General features: G+C 48.1%; 1 protein-coding gene across 2 annotated transcripts in view; it reads left to right on the top strand.

Moving 5' to 3' along the window:
• Positions 1 to 3,404: 3,404 nt before the first annotated feature.
• Positions 3,405 to 23,664, top strand: part of DRP2 (dystrophin related protein 2) — a 33,200-nt gene continuing 12,940 nt past the window's right edge. The window contains exons 1-9 of one of the 2 annotated variants that reach the window (XM_088173317.1): positions 3,405 to 3,505; positions 4,660 to 4,761; positions 6,072 to 6,619; positions 14,465 to 14,601; positions 18,664 to 18,797; positions 19,598 to 19,754; positions 21,225 to 21,345; positions 21,836 to 22,104; positions 23,254 to 23,400. In XM_088173317.1, coding sequence (XP_088029443.1) covers positions 14,494 to 14,601; positions 18,664 to 18,797; positions 19,598 to 19,754; positions 21,225 to 21,345; positions 21,836 to 22,104; positions 23,254 to 23,400 — 936 coding nt within the window. In that variant the 5' untranslated portion in view covers positions 3,405 to 3,505; positions 4,660 to 4,761; positions 6,072 to 6,619; positions 14,465 to 14,493. Of the gene's footprint in view, positions 3,506 to 4,659; positions 4,762 to 6,071; positions 6,620 to 14,464; positions 14,602 to 18,663; positions 18,798 to 19,597; positions 19,755 to 21,224; positions 21,346 to 21,835; positions 22,105 to 23,253; positions 23,401 to 23,664 lie in introns of those variants that run through there. The other variant, XM_014877231.2, reaches the window with a different exon arrangement.

Genomic DNA, 23,664 nt, shown 5'->3' on the forward strand with positions numbered 1-23,664 from the left:
GCTAGAGTTAATCCAAATTCTTCTTCTGAACCCATGTTTGCTTTGTATTTCTGTTCATCATTTTTTTTTGTGGTGGGAGACTCATTTGTGCATCTTTATGCACCAGTCTACTGCCCTTTCAGAGACAGCTTGCTCTGAAAGAGTTAATAATTTCAACCTGTTTTCAGCTGGAATGAAGAAACTGGTTCCTCTGTATCCCTGCTTTCTATTCTTTTGTTGGCCTACTTCCCTCTGCTTGCATTTTGCATTCCTAATGCCATGAATAAATCAGGACCCAAGGATTTAGGTGGTACAGCTGTAACCACTCAGAAAATTGAATCTGTGAGGCTTCTACTGCAGCTCTAACAACTGCCAATATGGGTGCTCCTGAAGTCTTCTAATAACATTTAACTGCTACCAAAATAAAATTCACTTTGCCTTTTTTTGTACAATGTTTGAAATTTTCATGCCTCTACCCAGTGTCTCCCTATGTGGTTACCTTTGTCTTTTACGCAAAGCTCAGTTGTAAGGCCTCTAGGGCAGGGCTCCTCCTGGCTGCTGTGACAAAATGGCTTATCACAAATCTGTGCACAGTGGAGACAGGAGCAAGGGAAACTGTGGGATCTGACCTGGCAAATGGTTCATTTTCTCCACAGAATCACAGCAGAGTGAAACTCCTGCCTGGCTGTTGTCCTAGATCTTCTGATAACTTGTCATTAATAATACACACTGGGCTGATTTGTAGCTCCATGGCTCCTGAGAGAGTGTGTGAGTGAGCTCTTTATGTGCTCTTTAGTCAGAGGATGCATCTAGTCTGGATGAAAAACAACAGAGATTGTTCTTTCAATATATTCATCATCCAGAGCAAGCTTTTTATCAAAGTCTTCAAGTGTTTTCTTCCAGGAAAGGTGATTTATGTTGTACTGATGGGTTTCCCTTATTATGGCTCTGCTTTTTAAAATGGAAGCAACAATTATGGTCTGATGAAGGTTGGATGCCACAAAACGTTGCTTTTGACCAAGAATGCCTTTTATGTCCTTAGCATTTGGTGATGTGGTTTTGGGCACAGGATTCCTGAGAGAACTGTATGTAGCTGTTAGACCTGTCCAAGTAATTATAGGTGGCAAGGGAGGTGTTGAAGTACATAAATAACGTTCTGCAAGGTGTGTACCTTGTGAGGATGCCTCTCTGCCTCTCTGCTTCCTGTCTCGTAGGAGTAAAAAGTCTGCATAACAGAGGGTAAGTTGTTGTTTTTTGGTTTTTTTTGGTTTTTTTTTTTTTTTTTTTTTGTTTGGTTTGGTTTTTTTGGTTTGTTTTTTTTGGGGGGGGTTTTTTTGTTTGTTTGTTTGGGGTTTTTTTGTTTTTTTTTTTTTTTTTTTTTTTTTAAGGCTTTAATCTCCAGGCTTGCTCTTGCACAAATGTAGAAACTGAAACAGCTGATATTAAAAAAAAAAAGAGAAGCTGCAGGTACCTACACAGCCTCTAAATACCATTTTAACCTTGACAATGTTTAGAAATCTGTAGGCTGAGGTGTGATCCCATTCTGCACTTTAATGAGTGAGTATGCATCAGGCAAGCTGTGGTACCTGCCAGAAACGTGACACAGGATGGGCTGTTCCAGCACAGCCTCAGTCATGGGATATTTAAGTCACTGAGCTCCTGAGCTTCAGGCACTGGGTTTAGACTGTAAATTACAACAGATACTTTGAAAAATTTTACTCTCTGCCCAAATCCTTTGGGCTCTTCCTTTGAAGAATTCAGGGATAAGCTTCTGCTGTGAACATAGATTTTTTTTTTTATTATTATTTTTTATTTATTTATTTATTTATTTATTTATTTTAATGTGCAGCTGTATCCCCGTGCAGTCTGACTTGCTCTGCTCCTGTGTCTGTGCTGCCTGTGAGTGTGATCTCTGCAGGAAGAGGCTGTTCTCTGCAGGTTTCCTCCCAGCCCTCTCTCTTTTGAGTCCCTGGGCCTGTAACATCCCCATCATGGTTTGTTGTGCACGGATCACTAAGCAGTTTCCTTTCTCTTAGGGCACCTCTGTTCTGTGTCCAAGTGAATCTTCAGCTGCTCCTGTGTGATTCCTTTCCTGCTCCTTTGAGCACGGCCCAGTAAATAAGGAGAGGGATAAGAAAGCACATTGTAAACGTGTTGACAGCTTTTGAAGAACAAAACAGCCCCTGAAATCTGCCTTGTCTGCCTTACCCTCCTCTCCTGCATGCTTTTGCTTTCTTTTCTACCATTTCCACCTTTCTCGTTTCTTTATCCATCTCTTCCCTCAAATTCTTTTACACTCTTTTGATACCCACCCCTCTTTCTTTTGGCATTTGCTGCTCTGAAAAGATTTCCTTCCTCCCCTATAGCCTCTATTTCTCATTTGGGGGGATTGTTTCAAGGCCTGTGTGGGAACAAATGAAAAGGGGGATTCATTCTGTTTCTGAGTGCATGGCAGCTGTCTGCTTGCATCAGTTCTCTGCCTATTCTTCTCTCTCACCCCAGGTACCATGTGTTTAGAAAGTACCCTGCTGTTTTTCTAAATGCTTTCAGCAGGGTAGAATCTGCTCTGGGAAGGTTTTTGTGCTTATTGATGCTACCAAAAAAGGTACTGTTATTTATTTGATATCAGTTATTTAAACAAAACAAAAAAGCCCCCCAGGATGGTACAATATCCAGTCAACTAAATTATTTTCTTAAGGCTCTAATTCTAGTTTTGTTCCTTCTTGTTGAAGAGAGGCTATTTGTGCTCTGCTCCCAAGCCTGCTGGCCTGTCTAATGTACTGGAATTGATAGGCAGGTCTGTCCCTTTGTGCAAGACCTGTTCCTCTGGCTTCCCCTTCCCAGGTAGGAACAGCACAACCATTGAGATAATGATCCTGAATCAAAACAGAGGTACAGCTGTTTGGATGTAGGCAGCTGTGAGAGAACCCAGTCCTGTCTGATGCTTTAATTAGGAGGAGACCCAGGTGAAGGAGCTCCGTGTCTCAGGAAAACGGGGATTTGTAGATTCTTTGGGATAAACTGGGATTTCTTCAAGCCATAAGGGACCCTGTCCTGGCTCGCAGGCCTCTCAACAAACTCTTTTTCAGCAGATGGATCCACAAGGACTGTGGGTGTATGGCTCTAGGGAAAATGGTCTTCTGGTGTCTGCCTGTATTCTCCTTTTAACAAGGATAAGTTTATATTCTGTTTCTGGGTAAAGCATCATTCTTTAAAACACTTTAATCGGGATAAATTGATAAATTTGAGCTTTATTCTGAAAAGGAAAGAATGTACCAAAGTTTCCAAAGTATGGTAACAATACTTCCTCTTCTGTACCAGAGGGATGAACTTTAAGGAGATGTGAGATTTCAAAGAGGGAAGAGAAACTGCACATTTTGGGAACCAATTCCTTGTGACAAGGACTATTTTAGACGATAAAGTTTAATTGGTGGGAACTTAGGGGAAGAAAAATGTAAAAGCAAGAGCCTTTAATTATATTGAACCCTGAAGTTTAATATTGAAAATGTGAATGCCAGAATTTCAGGTAATGTTTTTGTTTTGTTAGTAATGCAAGAATAATTAGTGATAGGGATATTTCAGCTTAAAAGTGATTAATAATAATGGCTTTGTATATGAAGAATGTAATATGGAATTTAGGCTGAAAGCAAACACAGCACTTATTTCTAGCTTTTAAAACATTCAAATTAAAAATATTGTCAGTGTGTGTCTCTCTCTTTCTCTATATATGTCGATTTTATGTTCAAGCCTTAAACATGTCCCAATTTTTACCTACTGTATGATTGTACACAGTATTTAGCACTTTGCATATTGAGATGTCCCTGTTGGAAGGGTGGACATTGTTAGTTTTCCTAGCAAGGTACATATTTGCTGATCATAAAACATAAAGTATCTGAAATGTTTCATTAGGGGAATACATAAAATAAGTACCACTGTATCTTCTGGAAGCTCAGCTCTTGGAGTTCCTTGGGAGATTTTTTTTTGGCTGAAATTCTCTTCAGAACTCAAAGCACACCAAATTTAGCCTCTCATCTCAGAAACCTTCCCATACACTCAAAAAAGTTGTAGTGCTTATGTGAAAACTGCGATTATGACACATCTGAGTTGGTCTCCCTCGTTCCCTTCGAGTTCTGAATTCCTCCTCTCTTTGCCCTAATTATATCCTTAAAACAAAGTATTGGAGGACTTGGGAAGACATACATTCCCTAGCCCTGGAAGCAACTCTCCCAGCAGAGATTCTGGTTTGCCTCAAAATTTAAACAAAACTGCCTCAAGAGATATTTTTTTTTCCCTACTGCATTTAAACAACCAATAATTTAGGATGCTTGTACTGCAAAGCACCTTGTTTTTGTGCTTCATGCTGTCTGTTCATATCTCTGTGCTGATGTCTGTCTTCTGTGCATCTGTAACTTGACTTGATATGTTTATCCATGTTGTCATGTCCCTTACACATGCTGGTGGTGACAGACACATGCTGCCATCGGATTTGGTGGGGTCTCTCTGGAGAATGGTGTGTCTTTGGAGTTGCCTGGACAGCTCTTCCAGATTCTTTTTCCCTTCACTCTCCTTATTTAACCCAAGATTTATTATTTGTGTGCGCACAAAAATAGCCCAGCAGAGTCTCTGCTCATTTTTGTCTTCTGATCCATATCTGGGTTTTTTTTTTTGGTCTAAATACAGCTTTCCAGGAGGGATTCTGTTACATCAGTACAGCTGTGGAAGCAGAAGCTACTGAAGAAGCTTTTAAGAGCAGAAGGTGTGGAGAGAATAAGTAATTCTTGGGTTAGTACCTGAAGTATTCAATGTTGCTCCTTTTGGAACCAACAATAAGGAATAAAAATTTCCTTTTAGTACAGTTACATGGGTTTTCTGTGCCTCAGTGTCCTCTGCTCCTGATTCCTGGTGCACTCACCTAGGATGAGGGGAGAACTTCCTCAGGGTCAGCCACTCACCTGCTGCAGGTTCCAGCTGGTACCATCACAGGGAGCTCACTGTTTTCTTGAGGACTCTCTCAAACCTATTTGACACAAGATCAATTATATTTTGAGTTTTAAATCTTCTCTATGTTTAAATTGGTGACCTAGAAAAGCTTTCGATCTGTTCTCATCCCCATGGTGTGGGATTAAAGTTTTGCTCTGTAAGGTGCCCAGAGTGGCTGAAAGGTGGTCGTGGGCCCCCCACCCTGCTGGGCACAGCCCTGGGGTGGGTTGGGCACTGCCCCTCTGTGCAGCACCATCTCCTGACCATTGTCCTTAAACCTGCAGGAAGCCTTGTGATGCTGCACAGAGTTTGCCAGCTGTTATTTCCACTGCTGGCTTGACCAGAAATTATTTTTCAGGATTGTAGTGGAGTTGTGAAGTTGTTACATTTGCTGAGTCTGAGTGAGCCAAGTGAACCTGCATTTTGGGATATACCTGAGATGGGGAATAAATGTATAGAAATGGAAAATTTTTACAAACAGCACTTATATTTCTGGATAACATGACTGTGTGAGCAGAAAATTAACATCTTTAGTCTGTCAACTCTGGGGAAAAAAGGGCTAAGACTCATTAAAGACTGTTCTGACAAGGACCAGGAAGACTCTGTTTCCTGGGTTTTAATTTTCCCGTGTAGAGGCTGAGACAGTCTGGTGCTTAAAACACAGAGCTGGGATTACATTTGAATCCTCTCTCTCACCAAGTAATTGAATTCGGTTTCTTTTTGTGTTATGTGAAAATAGCATCACTTGGTGACTTGAGCAGTTTGAAACCATTGGGTGGAAAGATCTGAAGAACTGTAAACTGTTATCTATGGACCAAAATCCCAACTCTGTGTCTGTCTGTGTCCTCATCCAAGCTAGCTCAAATCCTCCTGTTTCTTGTGAGCTGAGGCAAGATACCCTGACATTTAAAAGATCTCCCCAGCCTGGAGAATTGCCTCTTTCTTCTACTTATTTTTCTTTTCTAAGAAGAATAGGAAGCACATCCGAAATTAAGTGATAATCCTATTTTTGCTCCTTAACTTTAATTTTAAAACGGACTGTTCCTAAATTATAAAATCAGATACCCAAACTGTGGTTAAGGAAAGATGCGAATGTGTCTGGCATTTTCCAGCACACGCGTGGCCGTACCTAACCTAAAATGAGAGACGCCAGTCCCGAGAGGCGGTGGGAGATGTCGACGAGCAGTGGGAAGCGTGTCTGAGCCCAGCGGCCCGTGTCAGGTCTCCAGAGGTCAGACCACGGCGCTTTCTGTGTGTTTGTACATCTCCCCCCCTCCCTTTTCTTTCTCCATGTGTATTTTGTCTCCTCCTCCTGTGCGTGCCCGTCTTTGCATCCCCGCTCTTCTCCCTGCCCTCCTCCGGATCGATCACCGGCCGGGCTCTCCCAAGGGCCGGGCACTTGGTGGGCTCGTCCTTGTCGCCCGCTGTGTTTTTTTTGCCGAGTCAAGGGTATCTCTTTGGAAGCTCGGCGAGATGCTGCTCGTGGTGATGTGATTGCATAGCAACACAGCAGCCGGGGCGGTGGAGGAGGAGAGCAGCGGTGCTGAGGCTCAGCATGCATCCGTGTCACAGGGACTCCTGTGCTGATTCACACAGCCAGCCCCGAGCCCCGCTCCCCGAGCCCGCTGCCCCCGCGTCTCAGACCTGCCGGACTCGGAAGGTAGGCCATGACAAAATTTGTTTCCCACTCAGATCCTGGCTGGGCTGGAAAAAGGGAGATATTTGGACAGATGGTTTAAGCTCGGAAATGCGCTCTTTGGTGGGGGTGTGTGTGTCCCTTCGCAGCAGCGCTGCCCATGCATGTGCGGGTGAGGAAACTTGCAGAGAAGAAAAGAAAGGTGTCAGGGTGAGAGCAAGAGAGGTGGCCGAGACCATTTCCACAAAGGAGAGGCTGGGGACCAGTTAGGGATGCGGATTCCCGAGGCAAACAACAGTCTCCAGCATCCCGGTTGCACCGGCTTTGATGCTTTGCACATTGAAGGCTCATTTACCCTGGCAGTGTTTCTGCCTGGGCTGAAGGGCTGCTCCGGGCAGGGTGCATGGTGGCCTTCTAGCATCTTCCTGGGAGGATTAGACAGCAGGGCAAGGCAGGGACCCAAATATTCCTCACGTAGTAAGCAAGGATCAGCTCACAGTCCCAGGTCTGCCCTTTCCATTCACTACCTTACACGGTCCAGCCTTGCTCCTTTATGTGTCCGTCCTCCCCTCCCCCAGCTTCTTCCCCAGCTCCTTTCACTCATCGTTCCTCCTTCTCCTTCCCTCTCAAGGGCTTTATATTGCCACCACTGACCTTCCCTTGGATGCAGGCATCCCTGACCGACTGTAGGATTGCCTGCAGGAAGCACAGGACCTTTCCTGCTCCTCAGGGCTCAGCACTCTGCCTCCCTGCCCCTGCCAGACAGGACAACCTGGGCTGTAGTTTCTCAAGATTTAGTGGTACAGATTATTACGGGTCCCTAGTCCACCCTGTTTCTTTCAGCCTTCCCTCCAGCACAGCATCACAGCTGTGGATGTTCACTGGTGGAGGTGCCAGCATTGTATTTGTGAGGTTTCAATTCTAAGATTGCCCATGTGCAGTGACAGGGGTGTGGAGCAATTACTCCCACACCCTTAAATGCCATGCTTTCTCTGCGAGAAACCAGTGTTTGTATTTTTGGTTTTAGTGCTGAGCGGGGGAAGAAAAAAAGTCTAGTAAATTTTTTGTCGGTTTGTTTTCCTTTTGCCCTAATCCAGGGTCCCTCATACCTCTCCTGCTGCTGCTCACCTCGCTGTCTTGGACCTGTGAGAGTTCTTGCTTGATTATTCTCATTAATGGCCTTTCCTGCCTGACCACAGTGCCCTTGTTGAGGAAGCTGTGTGAGGTCCCAGCCACAAAGTTCAGCTGTGCCAGGAGGGTTTCCATTCTCCTGGCACCTTTCTGTGCCTCTGGTGCCACCTCACACCCTCCCCTGCCAGCTCCCCGTGCTGGAAGCTCCTTTCTCTGCTGCTGTGGGAGCTGTCCAGGCAGGGTTCTGGAGACAGCAAGGATGTGGTGGCTCTCTGGAAGGGAATTGGACTAGAGTCTCATTTTGCAGCAGTGTCCAGGAATGTGGGTGCCTGGCGTGCTTGGAGGGGAAGTGTTGGAGTGGGTGCTCTGATGTGATGCTGTGTTCAGATCCTCTCTGCCAGCTGAAGGAGCTGAGATGAGATGAGATGAGATGAGATGAGGACCATGTATCTGGATAAATACCTGAGACAGATCAGTGCTGCTCTCTAGAACTGGCAGGACTGTAACTCTGAATGAGGCTGCTCAGGTTGAAGTGGCTCTTTGCAAAACTAAAAGTGAGACAGGGAAGGGATTAAATGAATGGGTTCAAACAAGAGTCCTGAGTTCTGGAGACATATGGTGAATTTCTGAACATAATCACGTTTTGAGTAATATATTCAAAGCCTCTACTTTAGCCTGGATGTCTACGATAAAAGCATAAAAGGGGAATTATAAGTCTCGTTAAATAAGAATACTGACCAGAAAGAATTTAGTTTTCAAAAAAACTCTCATTTTCATAGGTGTGTAAAGATGAAACCAGTCTTTTCAGAATTGAGCCAAAATAGCTCCATCCCATTTTCCTTTGCTGTTTCCCTTTGCATAAGAATAAGGTCACTCTGATAGATCTCAAGTAGGGAAAGGAAATGTACCCCATGGGGCACACAGCCTGGTCATAAAATTCATGGCCTCAGAAGACCAGAGAACCTTGTGTTTTGGCAGGGAGTTTATCGTAAAGACAACCTTAGAGGCAAGGCAGAGTATTCAGTTTAGAGAAGCAGGTGCCAGCTTTACAGTGAGAATGAGAAGCAAAGTGCCAAGGAAGCCAGTAGTCAGCAGCATTACCTTGGCCATCACAGCTGAGTGTGGGTGTGCTCTTCCCACCGTTGTTGATCAGTTACACAGCGTGGCAAAATGGGTGATATGCTTTTCACAATGCAGCAAAACTTGTTTGCTGCTTCCAGCAGCAGGGAAGGGAAAGTTCAGGTGCTTAGAGGAGAAGGGCAAAGACAACGCTTGAGGTTTAAATTGGCAGGTTTCAGGGCTACAGCAGCCACGTTTCTGAAGGAATGTGTTCAATTTTTATGCTTGGTGCAACCTTCTTTCAGTCATCGAGCAAGTGATTTTCCCCCTATTCTGCTGTCCCTTTTGGGAGGTTGCTGCTTGATCTTCTCCTGCTCTGTCATGTCTATCAGGCTGCAGCTTCTCTGTGTCCAGCACATCAGGGCTGTGGACTCACAGCTGGCTCTTGTGCCTGCTTGGGTCATTATTTCAGTGCTTTAATCTGCTAAGGGATGGGAAGAGTTCCTAGGAAAAGTGAGCTTTAGCTCCCAACTGGGAGTCTGAAACGACATGGAAAAGAAATTTGGGTTTTTCAATCTTCCTTTAAAAAATCCCGTAAGTTATTTTGAGCAGAGAGGGGGTAGTCAGTTCTGCATGACCATGTTGTGGACATACACCCACACTCACCTGGTGAGGTGGGGACATCATCATCACAGTTTCCTAGTACAAAGCCAACTGGTGAAATTTTTCAGTTTGAGACTGTGTGAGTGTGTATATTCTGCTGCTTGGGAAAATGGAGAGTGAGTGAGCCAGGGGAAAGGATGCTGCTTGCTTGTTAAGATGTGTGGCACCTGTTTATCCATTGAATTGAAATGGCATTTTGGTTATGAGCTCAAAGTCCAAGTGGCCATTTAAAAAAGGAGCTCATTAGAGGTGAGAGTCCCCACTTCACCCACCCTCAGTGAATAACACATCTTCTGTGCTGCTTGCTCAGTACAAAGGTTTTATGTTACTTCTTATGGACAGATGCTTAATTGAAGCACCCTTCATTTTAATTAATAAAGGGGACCTGCTTCTTTGGTGGCAGTGCAGTGTGAAGCCCAGCGGCAGCTTTGGCCTCAGGGATTTTTAGCCCTCAGATGCTGGGGTTGAAAATGCTCCCACAGGATTGCTGATAGTCCCCTTTCAGGGAGCACATAACAACCAGGAGAATGTTGGGATGATTTTTTGTGGGAGTGTGTTTGGGTATCTATTCCGGGTTTGTAAAGAGATGGAGATTAAGGGCCCACGCTCTGAGGGAACTGTTATTTTTATGTTGATTTCAGTGGGACAAAGGTTGCTTCTCTCTCACCAAATCTTGACCAGTGAGGTCTTGGGAAGTAGGTCGTCTGGCCCTCGATCTCAGGCTTAAATTATTTACTTACAAGTGCAGAAAACAATTTTTGCTGGAACAGGATGTGTTGTTAAGCTGCCGAGGGAGTCTTGCTGTCTGTCAGCCTGGGAATGCTGCCTTTGTTAGCATCTACATGGGAGCTGAACTCTGAAATATCCACAAGCCTCCCACCTTTCCCCTTAAAGGACACTGAACATGCTGAGCTAAAATGTTATTACTTCTCTGTACAGTAAGTTAAACAACAACAAAGTCATTAACATTTCCAGCAGCAGGGAACATGTTTGTATTTCCACTCTCCTCATGGGATAAAGGCTGAGCTGAGCTGCCTTCCCTCAAGATGTTCCCATATTTTTTTCCTTATAGGCCAAGATCTGAAGTGGAAAGTTTCAGGAAAGAATGTTTAGGAGGAAATTAGCAATTCAAAGGATAAACCGTGTGAATGAGAGACCTCTTGACCTATATGCTGTGTTTGCTGCTGTTATATGTAGTAGAGAGCTGGAAATTCAACATCTGACATTACACTCTACTTCCTGTGACAGGTTTCTAATCCTGGGGGTTGCCTTTAGCCATGGAGGGTCAGCTGCAGTGTGAATTCCCTTGACGTTTGGGAGAGTTTTGGATATGGATTTGTATCAGGACGATTATAAACAAAAGCAGCAAAATTGGATGTGCACTGGTGGTCACCTTGCTTTTGGCTGGGATGGAGAAGAGGTGCTGCAGGAGCTGGGACACAGCCTCCAGCCAGCCAGGGATGCTGCTGCAGCAGGTCTGAAAAGCAGAGAGAGCACAGAGATCCCTGAGTGGAGCAGCGAGTTGTGTGACAGAGCTGAAGCAGAACTGGTTGAGCAAAGGCTATTCCAGCTGCCTTTTCCAGACTGCCTGGAGAGAAAGGAGTGGGACAGGCTCTCCAGTGCTGAATTTGTAACAGGTACAGCACATGTAAGGAGAGAAAAGAGGAAATTATTGTGGTTTTAATACACTTTAATGTCCAAGCATTGAACTGTTGAAATGTAACATCCAGATTTTTGGCTTTCTCAAACTAGAGGATCGTCAAGGTCTCATCTTGGTAGTGGCTTGGGTGCTGAAGTGTTTGGAGCTGTAACACAGCACTGTGGAACCTGTACTGCTTCATTTCTTAGGGTGTACTGAGAGCAGAGTCAAGTGTTGTGTGCTTTTCTTGGGGAAGGATGCAAAACAGCACTAATGAGGTTGTACCTGGTGCTTCTGAGGACTGATCTGATCACCTTTATGCCTGGAGTGCACCTGATCCAGCAAAGATCAAGTGAGAGACATCAGTGGAAGAGGTTTCCCTCCTTGCTGTGTGAGTGCAGTGCCCCAGTGCCTGCTCCATGGTGACTCCACAGCTGCTTCTTGCAGTGTCCACCTGTGGAAATTCTGCTCACCTGAGCCTTGATGTTTGCTCTGCTTGCACAGAAATGTGCCCAGGGGACCAGGCTCACTTTGTATCTGTTGGAATAGCCTGACCACGTTGTTCCCTGAGTCCTCCAAAGAAGGATCTCTCAACTCCTTTTCAAGTAGAGGCTTGGAGTAGGCTGTGGGGAAGATAGTTTTTGTTGTCTGCGCTTAAATCTGGTTTGTATGATGTTGAACCTTGGCTGTTGTGAGCTGAGTCTCCAGCACCAACATAAAGCAGAGTGTAGAAGGTGAATGGTGGTGTGGGAGAGGCAAAGTGGATCACGGGTTTGGCTCTTGAACCGGCATAGGCTTCAGGCAGTAGGAATTTAGCCAGGAAGCATCCACAAAATCTCTGCTTCACATGCTGCAGTGCCCAGACACAGAGCTCCACAGAAGCACTAAAGGAGGAGTGCCAGAACTGGAGCTGTTCTGTGTGCCTCAGCAGAGAAGCAGAGCAGATCCAAGAGCATTTCTCCTTGCTTGGTTCCAGCAATAGCAGGGAATTTGGCAAGAGGTCATATGGAGCTGCTGGCTTGCCTGCAGACGTGCCTCTCTGTCTGGTTGTGTGTCTCTCTCTCCCCCTGAATGTCCTCCTTTGTGCTGGCTGCTGTGCAGCTCAGTCAGTTCCACATTATCTGGGTTCTCTACCTCTGGGCTTTGTCTTTGCTGTTGCAGAGTGGCAAAGGGCAGCTGAGCCACTGTCCTCCAACATGCTCTAGTGATTGTGGCAGCAGGGTATTGCACAGGACACAACTGGGCAGTGCCCTTTGCCTGGCACCCAGCTTGTTCTGTGGCTGCTGCCTTGGACAGGCTTTAGTTCCTTGTGCCAACTGTGTCCTGATGGGCTTTGTCATCCCTGGAGGAGTTCAAGGAGCCCAGCACTCAGGAGGTGCAGCAATGGCTGTCCTTATTTCCAGGATGCTGGCAGGGGGTGTGGAAACCCTCCAGGACAAGGGTTACCCACGCCTATATCAGAAGTGCGCCTTCCCTGTGCATGCAGATGTGTCACTCAGCAAAATGCAGTCAGAACAGAGCCCATGACCTTCCCAGTATTGCTCCTGTTCTGCAGTGCTGATGGCAGGAGCAAGGGGCCAGACTGTGCTGGGAGGACTGAGAGCAGAGAGTCCCTGTGTGTGTTGTGTTGGAGGGCTGGCTGAACTCATCTGGCCAGCACACATCACTGCAGTTTCACTGCACTGTGCCACAGAAAAACCCAGGCCTCAGGATGGCAACTACAGTGAGACATCCCAGAACCTCACTGGCAAAAGCCATGGATTTCCCAGTCCCAGGAAAGAGCTCCGTGGCATTCATCTGTTAGAAGCTTTGAGGAAAAATAGCTTTCCACACCCTGACAATTGTATCTGGGCTAGATTGAGTGTCATTCAGAAGTCATTCAGAGGAACAGAGCCCAAATTGCACTGTATATGGTATTACCTTCTGTCAGAAATCTGTGCCCTTGGAGTTGGGTGTGGAGAATTTGCCCCAAGAGGCTGGGTGGCTTTGAAGATCCTGAAATTCGTAATTATTAATGTGGGTTTTATAATCCCCTCATAATCCCCTGCCTGCATGGGGAAAGGAGCAGGGATATGCAGCCTGCAGTGTTCATTGGTGCTAATGGGCAGGAGAGGGAGAGGACGAGACCTTGGATTGTCAGCCTGCTGGAGAGCTCAGCACAGACTGTTCTGCTGGAAAGGGAGAGAATTATGGCTGTAAACATCACTAAGAGATTTTAAAAAAATTATAACAGGATAATCTCTTAATGTGTCTAATTGAGGGGAGAGAGGCAGTGAAAGCTCAGGCTGGGGAGTGAGGGATGTGAGTGTCAGAGATGGGCAGTGTGCGCAGGGCGGGCGAGATTTCTCCTTACCTGTCTGTCCAGCGTGGCTGCTGCCAGTGCAGGATGTGCTGCCTGCTCCTGCCCTGCCAGGGCCAAGCAGGAAGATTCCCCCCAGCTGTCCAACTGAGCTGGGTGTGAAGGAGCCAACAGCCTTCTTCCATCAGCATCATTCATTCCCCTGAAAGCAGCCTCATCTCCACGCAGACATGAGCTCTCTCTGCTGGAGCAGGTGATTTTTACCTTCTAAAAGTAAGAAAGCAGTCACCAAGTTTTCTCTGAACTTTTATCTCATGGCTTTCCATAAAGCTGAGATGGTGCTGGCAATGAAATAAATCCTTGTTTTAGCTCATTTAGAGTCCAAACAACAAAATCCAGCAGCACTGTGACAGAGGTCACGCTTCTAATCTATAGAATAGTCAAGGGGCCACTGCTAACTGGCTTTACAGGTCATGCAGTTCAAAAATGGGGATAATGAAGGGAATTTTATAGCTCATAATGAGCAAAAACTCATAAAAAGCTAGCTCACAGCATGAGAAACATGAAGCTGACGCTCTAGGCAATTTGCCTTCTGAATATAAAAGGAAAAAATATGTTTGAAGATGTTGTCTGTTATGGGGATATGTCTGTTCTGGATTAAAATCTTAAAATCCGGATTTAAATTTTCTGAATTAAAATCTATACTGTATCACCTGCTAGGAAGAAAGTGAATATTATCTCAGCCAAAACTAGAACAATGGTCATGACAGTGAGATCCTCTCTCCCTTCCTTCAAACCATGGGCATCTTGTACAGTTCAAGAAACCCAACCCCTTCTAAAAGTGCAATATAATCTGTGGGACTTATGTATCAATACCATAAATTACAAACCAGGTGGAGAAAAAGAGTTGGATGTTTAGATGCAACAAGATAGCAACACAAGTAAAAGTACATTAAATTTAAAAATGCTTCCTTTTAGTCTCCAGCTGCCATGGAGGCAGCACTCCAGGCAGCTGGGAAGGGGGTCAGCTCTGTGAGGAGCTGCAAGCTGACCAAGGGACTCTAACACTGCTTTTCAGGTGCTCCATCCCCATGACCATCAGTTCTGATGCAGCCCCTGGTGATGCAGGAATGGCTCCATGTCCTCCCACGATGTCCTGAGTGGCACCTCCGGGACCAGGCACAGCACAGCAGCACTGCCCGCCCGCTGTCTCAGGTAAGAGCTGGCTCTGGGAGCCTTTCTCGTGGCAGCTTTTTGCAGAGGTTGCAGATTCCTGTGGGGCAAAGCAGGCCCTGGGTTGCTGGTGGCAGGGAAGGCTGTCAGCTCCAGCCCCCCGTCGGCTGCACTTAAGAAGAGTGTGCGCCCTCCTCCAGCACTCCAGCTGCAAAGTGTTTCCCGAAGTAGGGGAAGAGAGACAGCCTACAGAGCTGGATTTCAAGCCTCTTTCACAGTAAAGAACGAGAGGCTACTGTTAAGAACTCTTATCTATTTGGTTGGGCTTTTTTTTTCCTGGAAACTTGGAAGAATGTAAGCTTTTGGTGAAAGTTTTCTACTCTTCCTCATTGCAGAGAAGAGCTTGGAAATGGTGGATGCTGTAAGGGAGAGGAGGAATCTGACCTCTTACTAATCTAGTTATCTTGAGGGACAGATCTTGTCTCCTTCCCCCAGAGTCTCAGAGCCAGAGCCCTCTTCACCAGAGGAGCAGGAAGGTCTCTGGGGACCCCTGGGCAAATGGCAGAGCAGAGTGAAGAATAGAAAGGTGTGCTGAAACTGTCTGCAAAGCTGCCTGCACTCTGCACTGAGCTGTCATGAGGTGGTTTAGCACCTCTGGTGTGGGGAAATGCTGCCTGGGCTCTGCCAGGCTGTGGGTCCCTCTTTGCCTGTAGCTGTTGGTCCCAGGGTTACCTCTCCCCTGACTGGACACTGATGGACAGTGCCAAAAGTTCCCTTGGGCACTGGTCGTGTTCTTCCCAGGACAAACGGGGTCCCAGCTCTGCCTTTTCCTTTTTTTGCTGTGCTTCAAGCATAAAAAGCAAGGGCTGAGCCTGAAGTTTCTCCCTACTGTGGCTGACCATCAGCCTGGACCTGTTCTGCCTCAGGGAGCTGGGATCTGAGGAGGAAGGCAGAGCTGTCTCTGGAGAGGCTCCAGCATGCAAGAATGAGGCAGGGGGAGGCTCCTGGTGGCTGAGTCAGGGTTTCTTGGCCCCAGGGTGGCTGATACAATGCTGCTGCCAGGCCAGTGCTCGGGTGGCTGATAAACAGCCCCGCAAATGAAGTGAGGAGGGAGAGGGATAGAACAAGATAAGCAGGGAAAACCCTTCCTGACCTGCCTGAGCAATCCAAGCCTCTGTGAGGGGGTCAGAACCCTGTGAGATTTGCTGGGAGAGAGGAGGGGAGTTGGGAGCAGGAGCACTGTTAATGACAGCTCCCCTTGTCTGAAGGGGCTGCTGTTGCCACCTAGCAAACAGCCTCCTTCTCTTGTCCTTGCTAGTCCTGAAAGCTCTTGGCAGACTGCAGGCAACGCATCCTTAGCTGTGTCCTGGCCTCATTGAAGCCCCTTCCTCCAGTCTGGGAGCTGCTCTCCCATCTGTTGGCTCCAGGAGGTGCTGAGGAGAGGAGCTGTGCTGGTCCCAGAGGGAGGGACAGCACCCGTCAGATGTGCAGGCAGGAGAGAGAGGGAGAGATACTGGGAGCTTTTCTTTCCCTCCCTGTAGGTGGAAGAGAGCATGATAAAAATTTTGGGCGTCAGGACTGTGGGGGACACAAGAAGCCAGCCCAGAGCTTTTTGGCAAAAAGAAACTATTTGCACTTGGTCCAGGCTGGCATGAACATCTGCTGGTACCCAACACTGTGCTGAGGCACGTGGGGGACAACAAGGGCACCTTTGACTTTTTTGGGATTAGATCTCAAGATCTATTTGCCTTCTGGGTCACTGAGGCTTGATGGGATGATTTCCCAGATAAATCCCTTCCCTGGCAAACACTCCTGTATGTGCTCCAACATCTGAGCCAAGGTCTCTGCTGGTCATCCCACCACGTCCCCTTCGCCCTGCCCTTGCAGGGATGGATTTTCCCCAGTTCCCAGAGCAATGACCCTGCACACACCTGAAGCCCCACGTGGGGTTGCCCTGCAGTGGGCAGATCTCTGCCCGCCTTGTGCTTTGAGGGCAGCCAGGGGGTTGGGGCAGGTCGGAGGCTGTTGGAATGCCGCTGGACAAAGCTGGGATTGAGGCTGACTGTGAGACCGCCCCCCTGCACATTCCTGGGGGGTCAGTGCCCAGCTCTGCCGGGCACCCAGAGCCTGCCCCTGCCCTGCTGGGTGCTGCCGCTGGCACCCGGCGGGGCCGGAGGGATGCTCTCTCCTCCGGCGGAGCCCGGGGCACGTCTGGGATGCACTTGACACAGCCTGCGTGAGTGTTCTGCACCCAAAAATAAACCTGCTCCGGGGTGCAGGGGGGGTGGGGGTCCAGGCTGCCACTGCTGAGGCTCTGGGGAAGGGATGCTGAGAGGATGCTCAGAGGGAAAGCACTTATTTCTCCCTCTGCTCGCCTGCAGGGGTTTTGTTCTAGGGAAGCAGATGTTCAGCACCTGCTCTCTGCTTGGCCACTGCTACATGATTATCTATGGGGCTTGGGAGTTGCAGGCATGGTGGGCTTTTAACTCGTTAAATAAGACTGGGAGGACTGTGCTGTCTGCAGAGCTGTGCTGCAGTTGCACCCAGGTAGAGCTGATCCTTTCCTTTGGTATCCTCTGGGATAGAGAGGAGGGCTGGAGCATTCCCTGGCAGTGCCATGGGACTGACCTACTTCAGTGCCATGAGCACCTGCACATGCAGAGGATTGATTTTTCTATGTGCAAACAGCAGTTTTAGCTTGAGTGGATCATTATTCGTGGCCCTAAGAATCCTGTGAACTCTGTGGGTGATGGTTTTCTCTGTTTTTGTGGTGTTTCTGGAGTGGCAGGATGGGGAGGCAGAGAACAGCCTGTTAGATGTTTTTAGATGAATCAAACTTAGCACCAGTCTTGGCGATCATTTGATTTTTCTCTGAGAACTGGTGTGGAGGGGGTATTTTTAGCTGTGCAGCCAAATTCCTTGTCTGGTTGTTTTCTCCTGCCTGTTGTTTTCCTCGGCTTGGCTGAATTGCTTCTCCAGACACCTCCACGAACCCTTGGACAGCACAAGTGACAAGTAGCTACACATTCCCCTTGGAAGAGCTGCTGCTTTTCCCCCAGAGGCAGCTGCCCTTATCTGGCCTGTTGTATGCTGTTTAGAAAGTACTAACACATTTAATTATGGTTGATTAAGCACCTGGGGATAATTATCTCAAGCAGGCTCTAATATCAAAGCAGCATTCGATCGAAATGCTGCCATTTCTCCAACACAGCTCATTGATGTCTCACTTATGGGAAAGTGTCCGTGTGTTTTGCTCAACAAACTGTGATTTATGGAGAGAAAAACCCCTCTCACTGAGTCCTGTGTCAGGGGCTTCTGATCCTCTGTGTTGCTGTCACCAGCACATGCAGCAGAGTGCATTGTGAGCAAGGGCATGATACAGTGCTAAAGGCTCAGGAGAAGATTCCAACAAGGATTTGTTGTCCAGGAATCAGAACCTAGTTTTTTCAGCTGGATGTGCTTCTCTTGTGTGGCTGGGTTAGGATTTTCTGTCTTTTCTCCATGGCCTTTGGAGCACCCTTCCCACGGCTGCTCATTCTGGAGAGCTGTGGAGGAGAAGCAGCATCTGTGGAGGAGAAGTGGCTTCTCAGATTTGCCATGCAGGCAGGGAATATCCTGGAGTCTCTGTAGAGGAGCAGGTGGCAAGTCCCAGCACTGGGGATGGCAAAAAGGATGTTGGCAGATCCCCTTGGTCTCTAGGAACAGCAGGATCAGCCTTCTCTCGAAGCACAGCAGCTCTGTATACCATAGGAAAAATCATCATTAGCCCTGCAGGCACTGTGACACATAAGGACTAGCTCTGGCTTAACAGCTCTCGGTGAGATAAGCTCATTGCTGGATAACTGGGGAGAACAGGAGATGTGCAGTGAGCCCTCCCTTCAACCTTTGCTCTTAGTGCTGCTGGAGCTGGCATTGCATCCTTTTTCCAGAGACAGGCAGGAGTTTCCTGGGAGCTGCTAACAGACCACTTAAGAAATGGGACAGTGTCCGTCAGAGCTGAAAAACCAGTCAGGGTTAGGGCAGAGTGGGATGGGTGTCCCCAGGCAAGTTCCCAAAGCACCAGGCAGCAATCTCTGAATGTAGTGTGGTTCTGTTTCTGCCCAGGTTGAAGCCTCACAGGATGGTGCAGGACCTTCGTGTGTGACCCCCCGGGCTCCAAGCAGTGCTGCCGGGCCCCAGGCCCCTCTGGAGATGAATCTTTGCTGGAACGAGATCAAAAAGAAATCCCACAGCCTTCGGTAAGAGTCCTGCCTGCAGCAAGCTCCAGGCTGGCCTGGCTTTCCAGCCTTGCCTGCTGCTTGTGATTGTCAGGAGGTTTTTGAACTTTTTTGCTTGATGAGCCACATGAATTCACAGTGACCTTGGCTCAGCTCCCCCTCTGGTCCATAGACTTCTGAATCTCCTTTTGCTGGAAAGCATCTCCTCCATTTCTACCCATCCCGTCCTCTCCTCCCTCCCCTCCTTCCCTCCTTGCTTTATGCTGCTCTCTCTATCCTCTGCCACCTCTGCAGTTCTCTCTTTTTGCCCCATGGCTTTATCTCCACCTCCTTTGTGCCTGTCCCTTTGCTGGGAGCCCTCTCCACTGCGTGAGGGGAACATGCCTTCCAGACTCTCAGAGTTTGCAGCTCCACAGCCAGCATGACAGAGAGCTTAACTGGGGCGTGTTAATTGTCTCCTGCCTTAATCCCAGGCTCCTGGAAGCTGCCCAGACATATAAATGCCATTCCAAGCCCCCCTTGCTAGCCAGAGCAGTTCTGACCCACAGGCAAACACAGAATGACTATCCTCTACTCTGGGCTCCAGGGTGAGGCATAGCTTCTGTTTCTGTCCCCAGTGCCTCCATGCCTCACCCCACCTGGCAGTGCAGCCTCTCTGCTGGCTGGGGGTCATGCACAGCCCGTGCTGAGGGGTGCTGCCAGTCCCTGAGGAGGTGCTGGGGGTCAGCACCCAGCCATGGTGCTGTGCTTCCGCTCCTCAGGGAACCTGCTCCTCTCCTGCCTGTCTGTCTGTCATCTCACTGTCCTTGCTCTCGTGCCAGGGCTCGGCTGGAGGCCTTCTCTGACCACAGTGGGAAGCTGCAGGTGCCTCTCCAGGAGATCATTGACTGGCTGGGGCAGAAGGATGAGGAGCTGTCGGCACAGCTGCCCCTGCGGGGCGATGTTCTCCTGGTGCAGCAGGAGAAGGAGACACACGCGGTGCGTTCCTCCTGCCTGCCCTGCTCACTGCTGTGATGGGCTGTGGGTGGGCAGCCCTGCTTGGGACCCCTGCCTCGTGTCACTGCCCATGCCACAGCCAGGCCTTGAGTGTCTCCATCCTGAGAAAAGGCAGAGCCCATCTTGTTTTAGATAATAAACCCACATGATAGCCTCAAGTCACTTGCAGCTGGTAGTGAACCCTGTCCTTTGTAGGGGCTTCCCTATGTCCTACCTCTCACTGGCCTCTTTTGGGATCCCACTTTTGGGATCCTGGAGCCTGAGAAGGCTGCATGGATTAGGGGCAGTCCTGTAGCTGGGATATGAGTGATGCCTGCAGGAGCACCTTATCATCATATCTGAAACTGTGGTACACCCAGACAGATCAGAGTTTCCTGCTCCCATGTTCACAGCATTTTCTTCTCACTGCCAGTGGCTGTTGGGCATTAGTTGTTTTTACCTTGAAAACAAACATAAAATGTTTACTGCTGCTATCCCTCATCCTTGCTGGAGCTTCCTTGATGCACAGACATCCAGCAGACAGCACTGATGTGGGAGCTGAAGTTGGAGGGGACACTAGACCAGCGTGCCTCTGAAGTCTTCCCTGGCAGATGTGCTGCTTTGGGGCATCCTGCTGTTCCTCTCCTTGTTCCTGGAGCAGCTGGACCTGTTGCTGAGCAGCTGCTGGGGGGATTGTTAGTGTGGCCATGCTCTCACTGCACAAGTCAAGAGCGTCTCCAAGCAGTGCCTCTGAAAGCACCATAAATAAAACAGCTCCTCTTGTGCAGCCCTGGCTCAACACACCATTCTGGGCTTGCTGTTCTGTCTCCCCACTCCAACAAAGCTGCAGGCCAGACCTCTGCAGGAGCCACCTTCTGGCACGTGGTCATTCCTTTCCTGAACTGCAAAAATATTTCTCTTAACACTGACTGGAGAAGCTGCCTGGAACAGAGGCTGGACAGTGTTAAAGGAATAAAGTAGGTATTTATCAAAAGGCCTTTAAAGGATACACCTTGGGCAGTGCAAGAGCTTGGCTGTGGTTCCACCTAAGATGGACCCCGAGTCACGAGTTTTCACAGTTTTACAAGTTTTGGTCCATTTCCATATTGGGGTTAATTGTCCAATTACAGCTCCAGGTTCTGCAGTCCCATCCTCCCAGATTCTCTCCTTAATCCGCTGCTGTTTGCACTTTATGGGCCTGAAGCTGCAATATTGTCCTTGGTTCTGGGCTGGAAAAGGATTGTTTTGTCTGACTGAGCTGTGAGGAGAACTTGCTAACACTTCATGTGAAGTTCAGAGTCACGCACCAATGCAGTACAGAATCTGAAAAATATAAAAGTTAGAACTTAAGACATCACCTCCAATGAGATTTGGTCCTTGGGATGAATAAATCACCGCAGCATTAGGGAAGGGGGCAGCCAGGACACAACTTTGTGTCAGCCTGCTGTCTCATGTCTGTGCTCTACTCTCCAGGCTTTTATGGAAGAAGTGAAGTCTCGGGGACCATACATTTACTCTGTCCTGGAGTCAGCACAGGCTTTCCTTTCCCAGCACCCATTTGAGGAATTAGAAGAACCAACTTTGGAAAGCAAAGGTCTGTGGAGCTCCCCCTTTTTCTGGTTGTCTGGTTTCACAGCTCCTTCTGGGCTGACCTGGAAAGGGTGGAGTGAAGGTGGCTGCTGTGGCACAAAGCAGCACATCAGTGCTCTGCTTCACACTGCTGCGCCCAGCTGTGCCCAGTTCTTTGGCCAAAAGTCAGAGCAGTGTCACTGTCCCAGGAAAAGGCAGAGGCTTCGGGTGCAGTCCATGATGGGGGCACCTCATGAGGCAGCAGCAGATGTGCTCTGGGACTGGTTTTTAAAAGGCAGCACAGCTTCTGCCTGTGAGGATAGAGAGGCTGAATACCTAGAGGAGCTGCTGCAGAGATAGATACTATTATTACGTGTTTTCCTTCTCTTTTTCCAGTTTTCCCTAGATTTTTTTTCCTCTCTCATTTCCCAGTCCTCCCTCCATCCCTTGCCCCACTCTCCTCTGGGTTGGGCTCTCATTTTGGCTGCCTGTTCCCTCCTGCCTTGCCTTCCCAGATGTGTCTCCCCGGCACCGGATCCAGAACATCAGCCGCTTTGTCTGGAAGCAGGCGAACGTGGCCAGCGAGCTGTGGGAGAAGCTCACAGCCCGGTGTGTGGACCAGCACCGCCACATTGAACGGACCCTGGAGCAGCTGCTGGAGATTAAAGGGGCTATGGAGGAGCTCAGCACCACCCTGGACCAGGCTGAAAGCGTGCGGGAGACATGGGAACCCATCGGGGACCTCTTCATTGACTCCTTGCCAGAGCACATCCAGTCAACCAAGGTACTTCTGTGTAAAGGTGGTGGCATTTTTGAACCACTTCATTAGTGGTTTGTTTGGAGTTTCTTTTATTCTCACTTAGAGCTAGGATTAAAAAATACACGAAGGAAATGGATTTTCTCATGTTTGGGCTTGGTTGTTTATCAAATCTTATAAAAAGTACAGAAAGTTCTGCAACTTTTAGCCACCAGCTAGCAGTGAGCAAAATGGAGATGAATCCAGCTAGCTACAAGGTCTCTTAAAGCTAAACAGTCCAATAGAGAAATAACACCTATATTATTTATACTTTTAACCCAATAATTAAATTCCTGTGACCCTCAGTGTGGTGCTAACTGTCCAACCAGAAACTACTGCCTGAAACCATGAAGAAGAAGAAAGATGAACACTGAAAGTGACACCACCTAAAATCCTCCATCTTGTTCCATACCTATTACTATATTATAAAAATCTCAAATTTAAAACCCTTCACCATGTGAAAGCACACACTTCTATTTGACTGCACACCCATGATTTTAACTCCATCACTCAAATTTGGAGCCTTCTCCAAGGCCTCAGGTCAAAAGCAGTGTTCTCCGGGGGTCAGTGCCAGAAAGCACAGAAAGCTCAAAAAACCCAGGCTTCTGGGATCCAGCACTTTTGGCTCTGAGAAGGCTCCGGCCTTGGCCATGGAGGTGATGAAATGCTGCTTCCCAGGAGGACAGAGCTGCTCCCATGGACTGCTCAGTCCAAGGCAGACTCATTACCTGGGATTTCAGGGCCAAGGCCTCTTTCCCACATCCCCCTGCTTTATGAGGGGGGTTTTGACCAGCAGTGTCCTGAGCAACTGGCCATGCTGAGTGCCTTGTCACGGCACAGACCTGACACAGGTACAGTGGCTCAGCATAGTTGAGTCACTGTCTCCTTTTCATTCATCGGGAGTAATCTGCAGCCCCCCATTTCATTTATCAGGAATAATCTGCAGTTTGATTAGTTTGGTTAGGTATTTTTTCCCCTGCTAAGGTACCCTGTGGGAGGGTTAGTCAGCAGTGGCTTGGCAGCCACTAGCCCACCCTAGCTTGCATTAAAGGAAAAAGATCCAAGTCCTGGCTACTCACGTGCTTCTTTTTCTTCTTCCCCTGCTCTGTTCCTGTGTCCCTGGGCATTGGACTCCAGCTGTTCAAAGAGGAGCTCTCCCCCATGAAGGATGGGGTGAAAGTGGTCAATGATCTTGCACACCAGCTTGCTATCTCAGATGTCCACCTGTGTATGGAGAATTCCCGCACCCTGGAGCAGATCAACACCCGCTGGAAACAGCTGCAGGTGGGAAGGAGTCAGGAGCAAGCATTGCAAATAAACCATGAGCAGGAGGATGCTGGCAAGGGCTGGCACTGCTGAGCTTCAAGGATGATAAAGTAAGGTTTGGCACAGCAGGATGTTATAGCTGATGTTCTTGGAGGACAAGAGTATCAGTTCAGTGCGAGGAAAGAGTCTGGAGAGATCTTTGTCAGGAAAAGGCAGTGGGAGGAACAAAGGGAAAATCAGGATGTGTTGGTGGAGGAGGTCAGTACCAGCTGTGACTGTTTT

This window comes from Sturnus vulgaris, chromosome 14 (genome assembly GCF_052056855.1).
Source record: "Sturnus vulgaris isolate bStuVul1 chromosome 14, bStuVul1.hap1, whole genome shotgun sequence".
NCBI lineage: Eukaryota > Metazoa > Chordata > Aves > Passeriformes > Sturnidae > Sturnus > Sturnus vulgaris.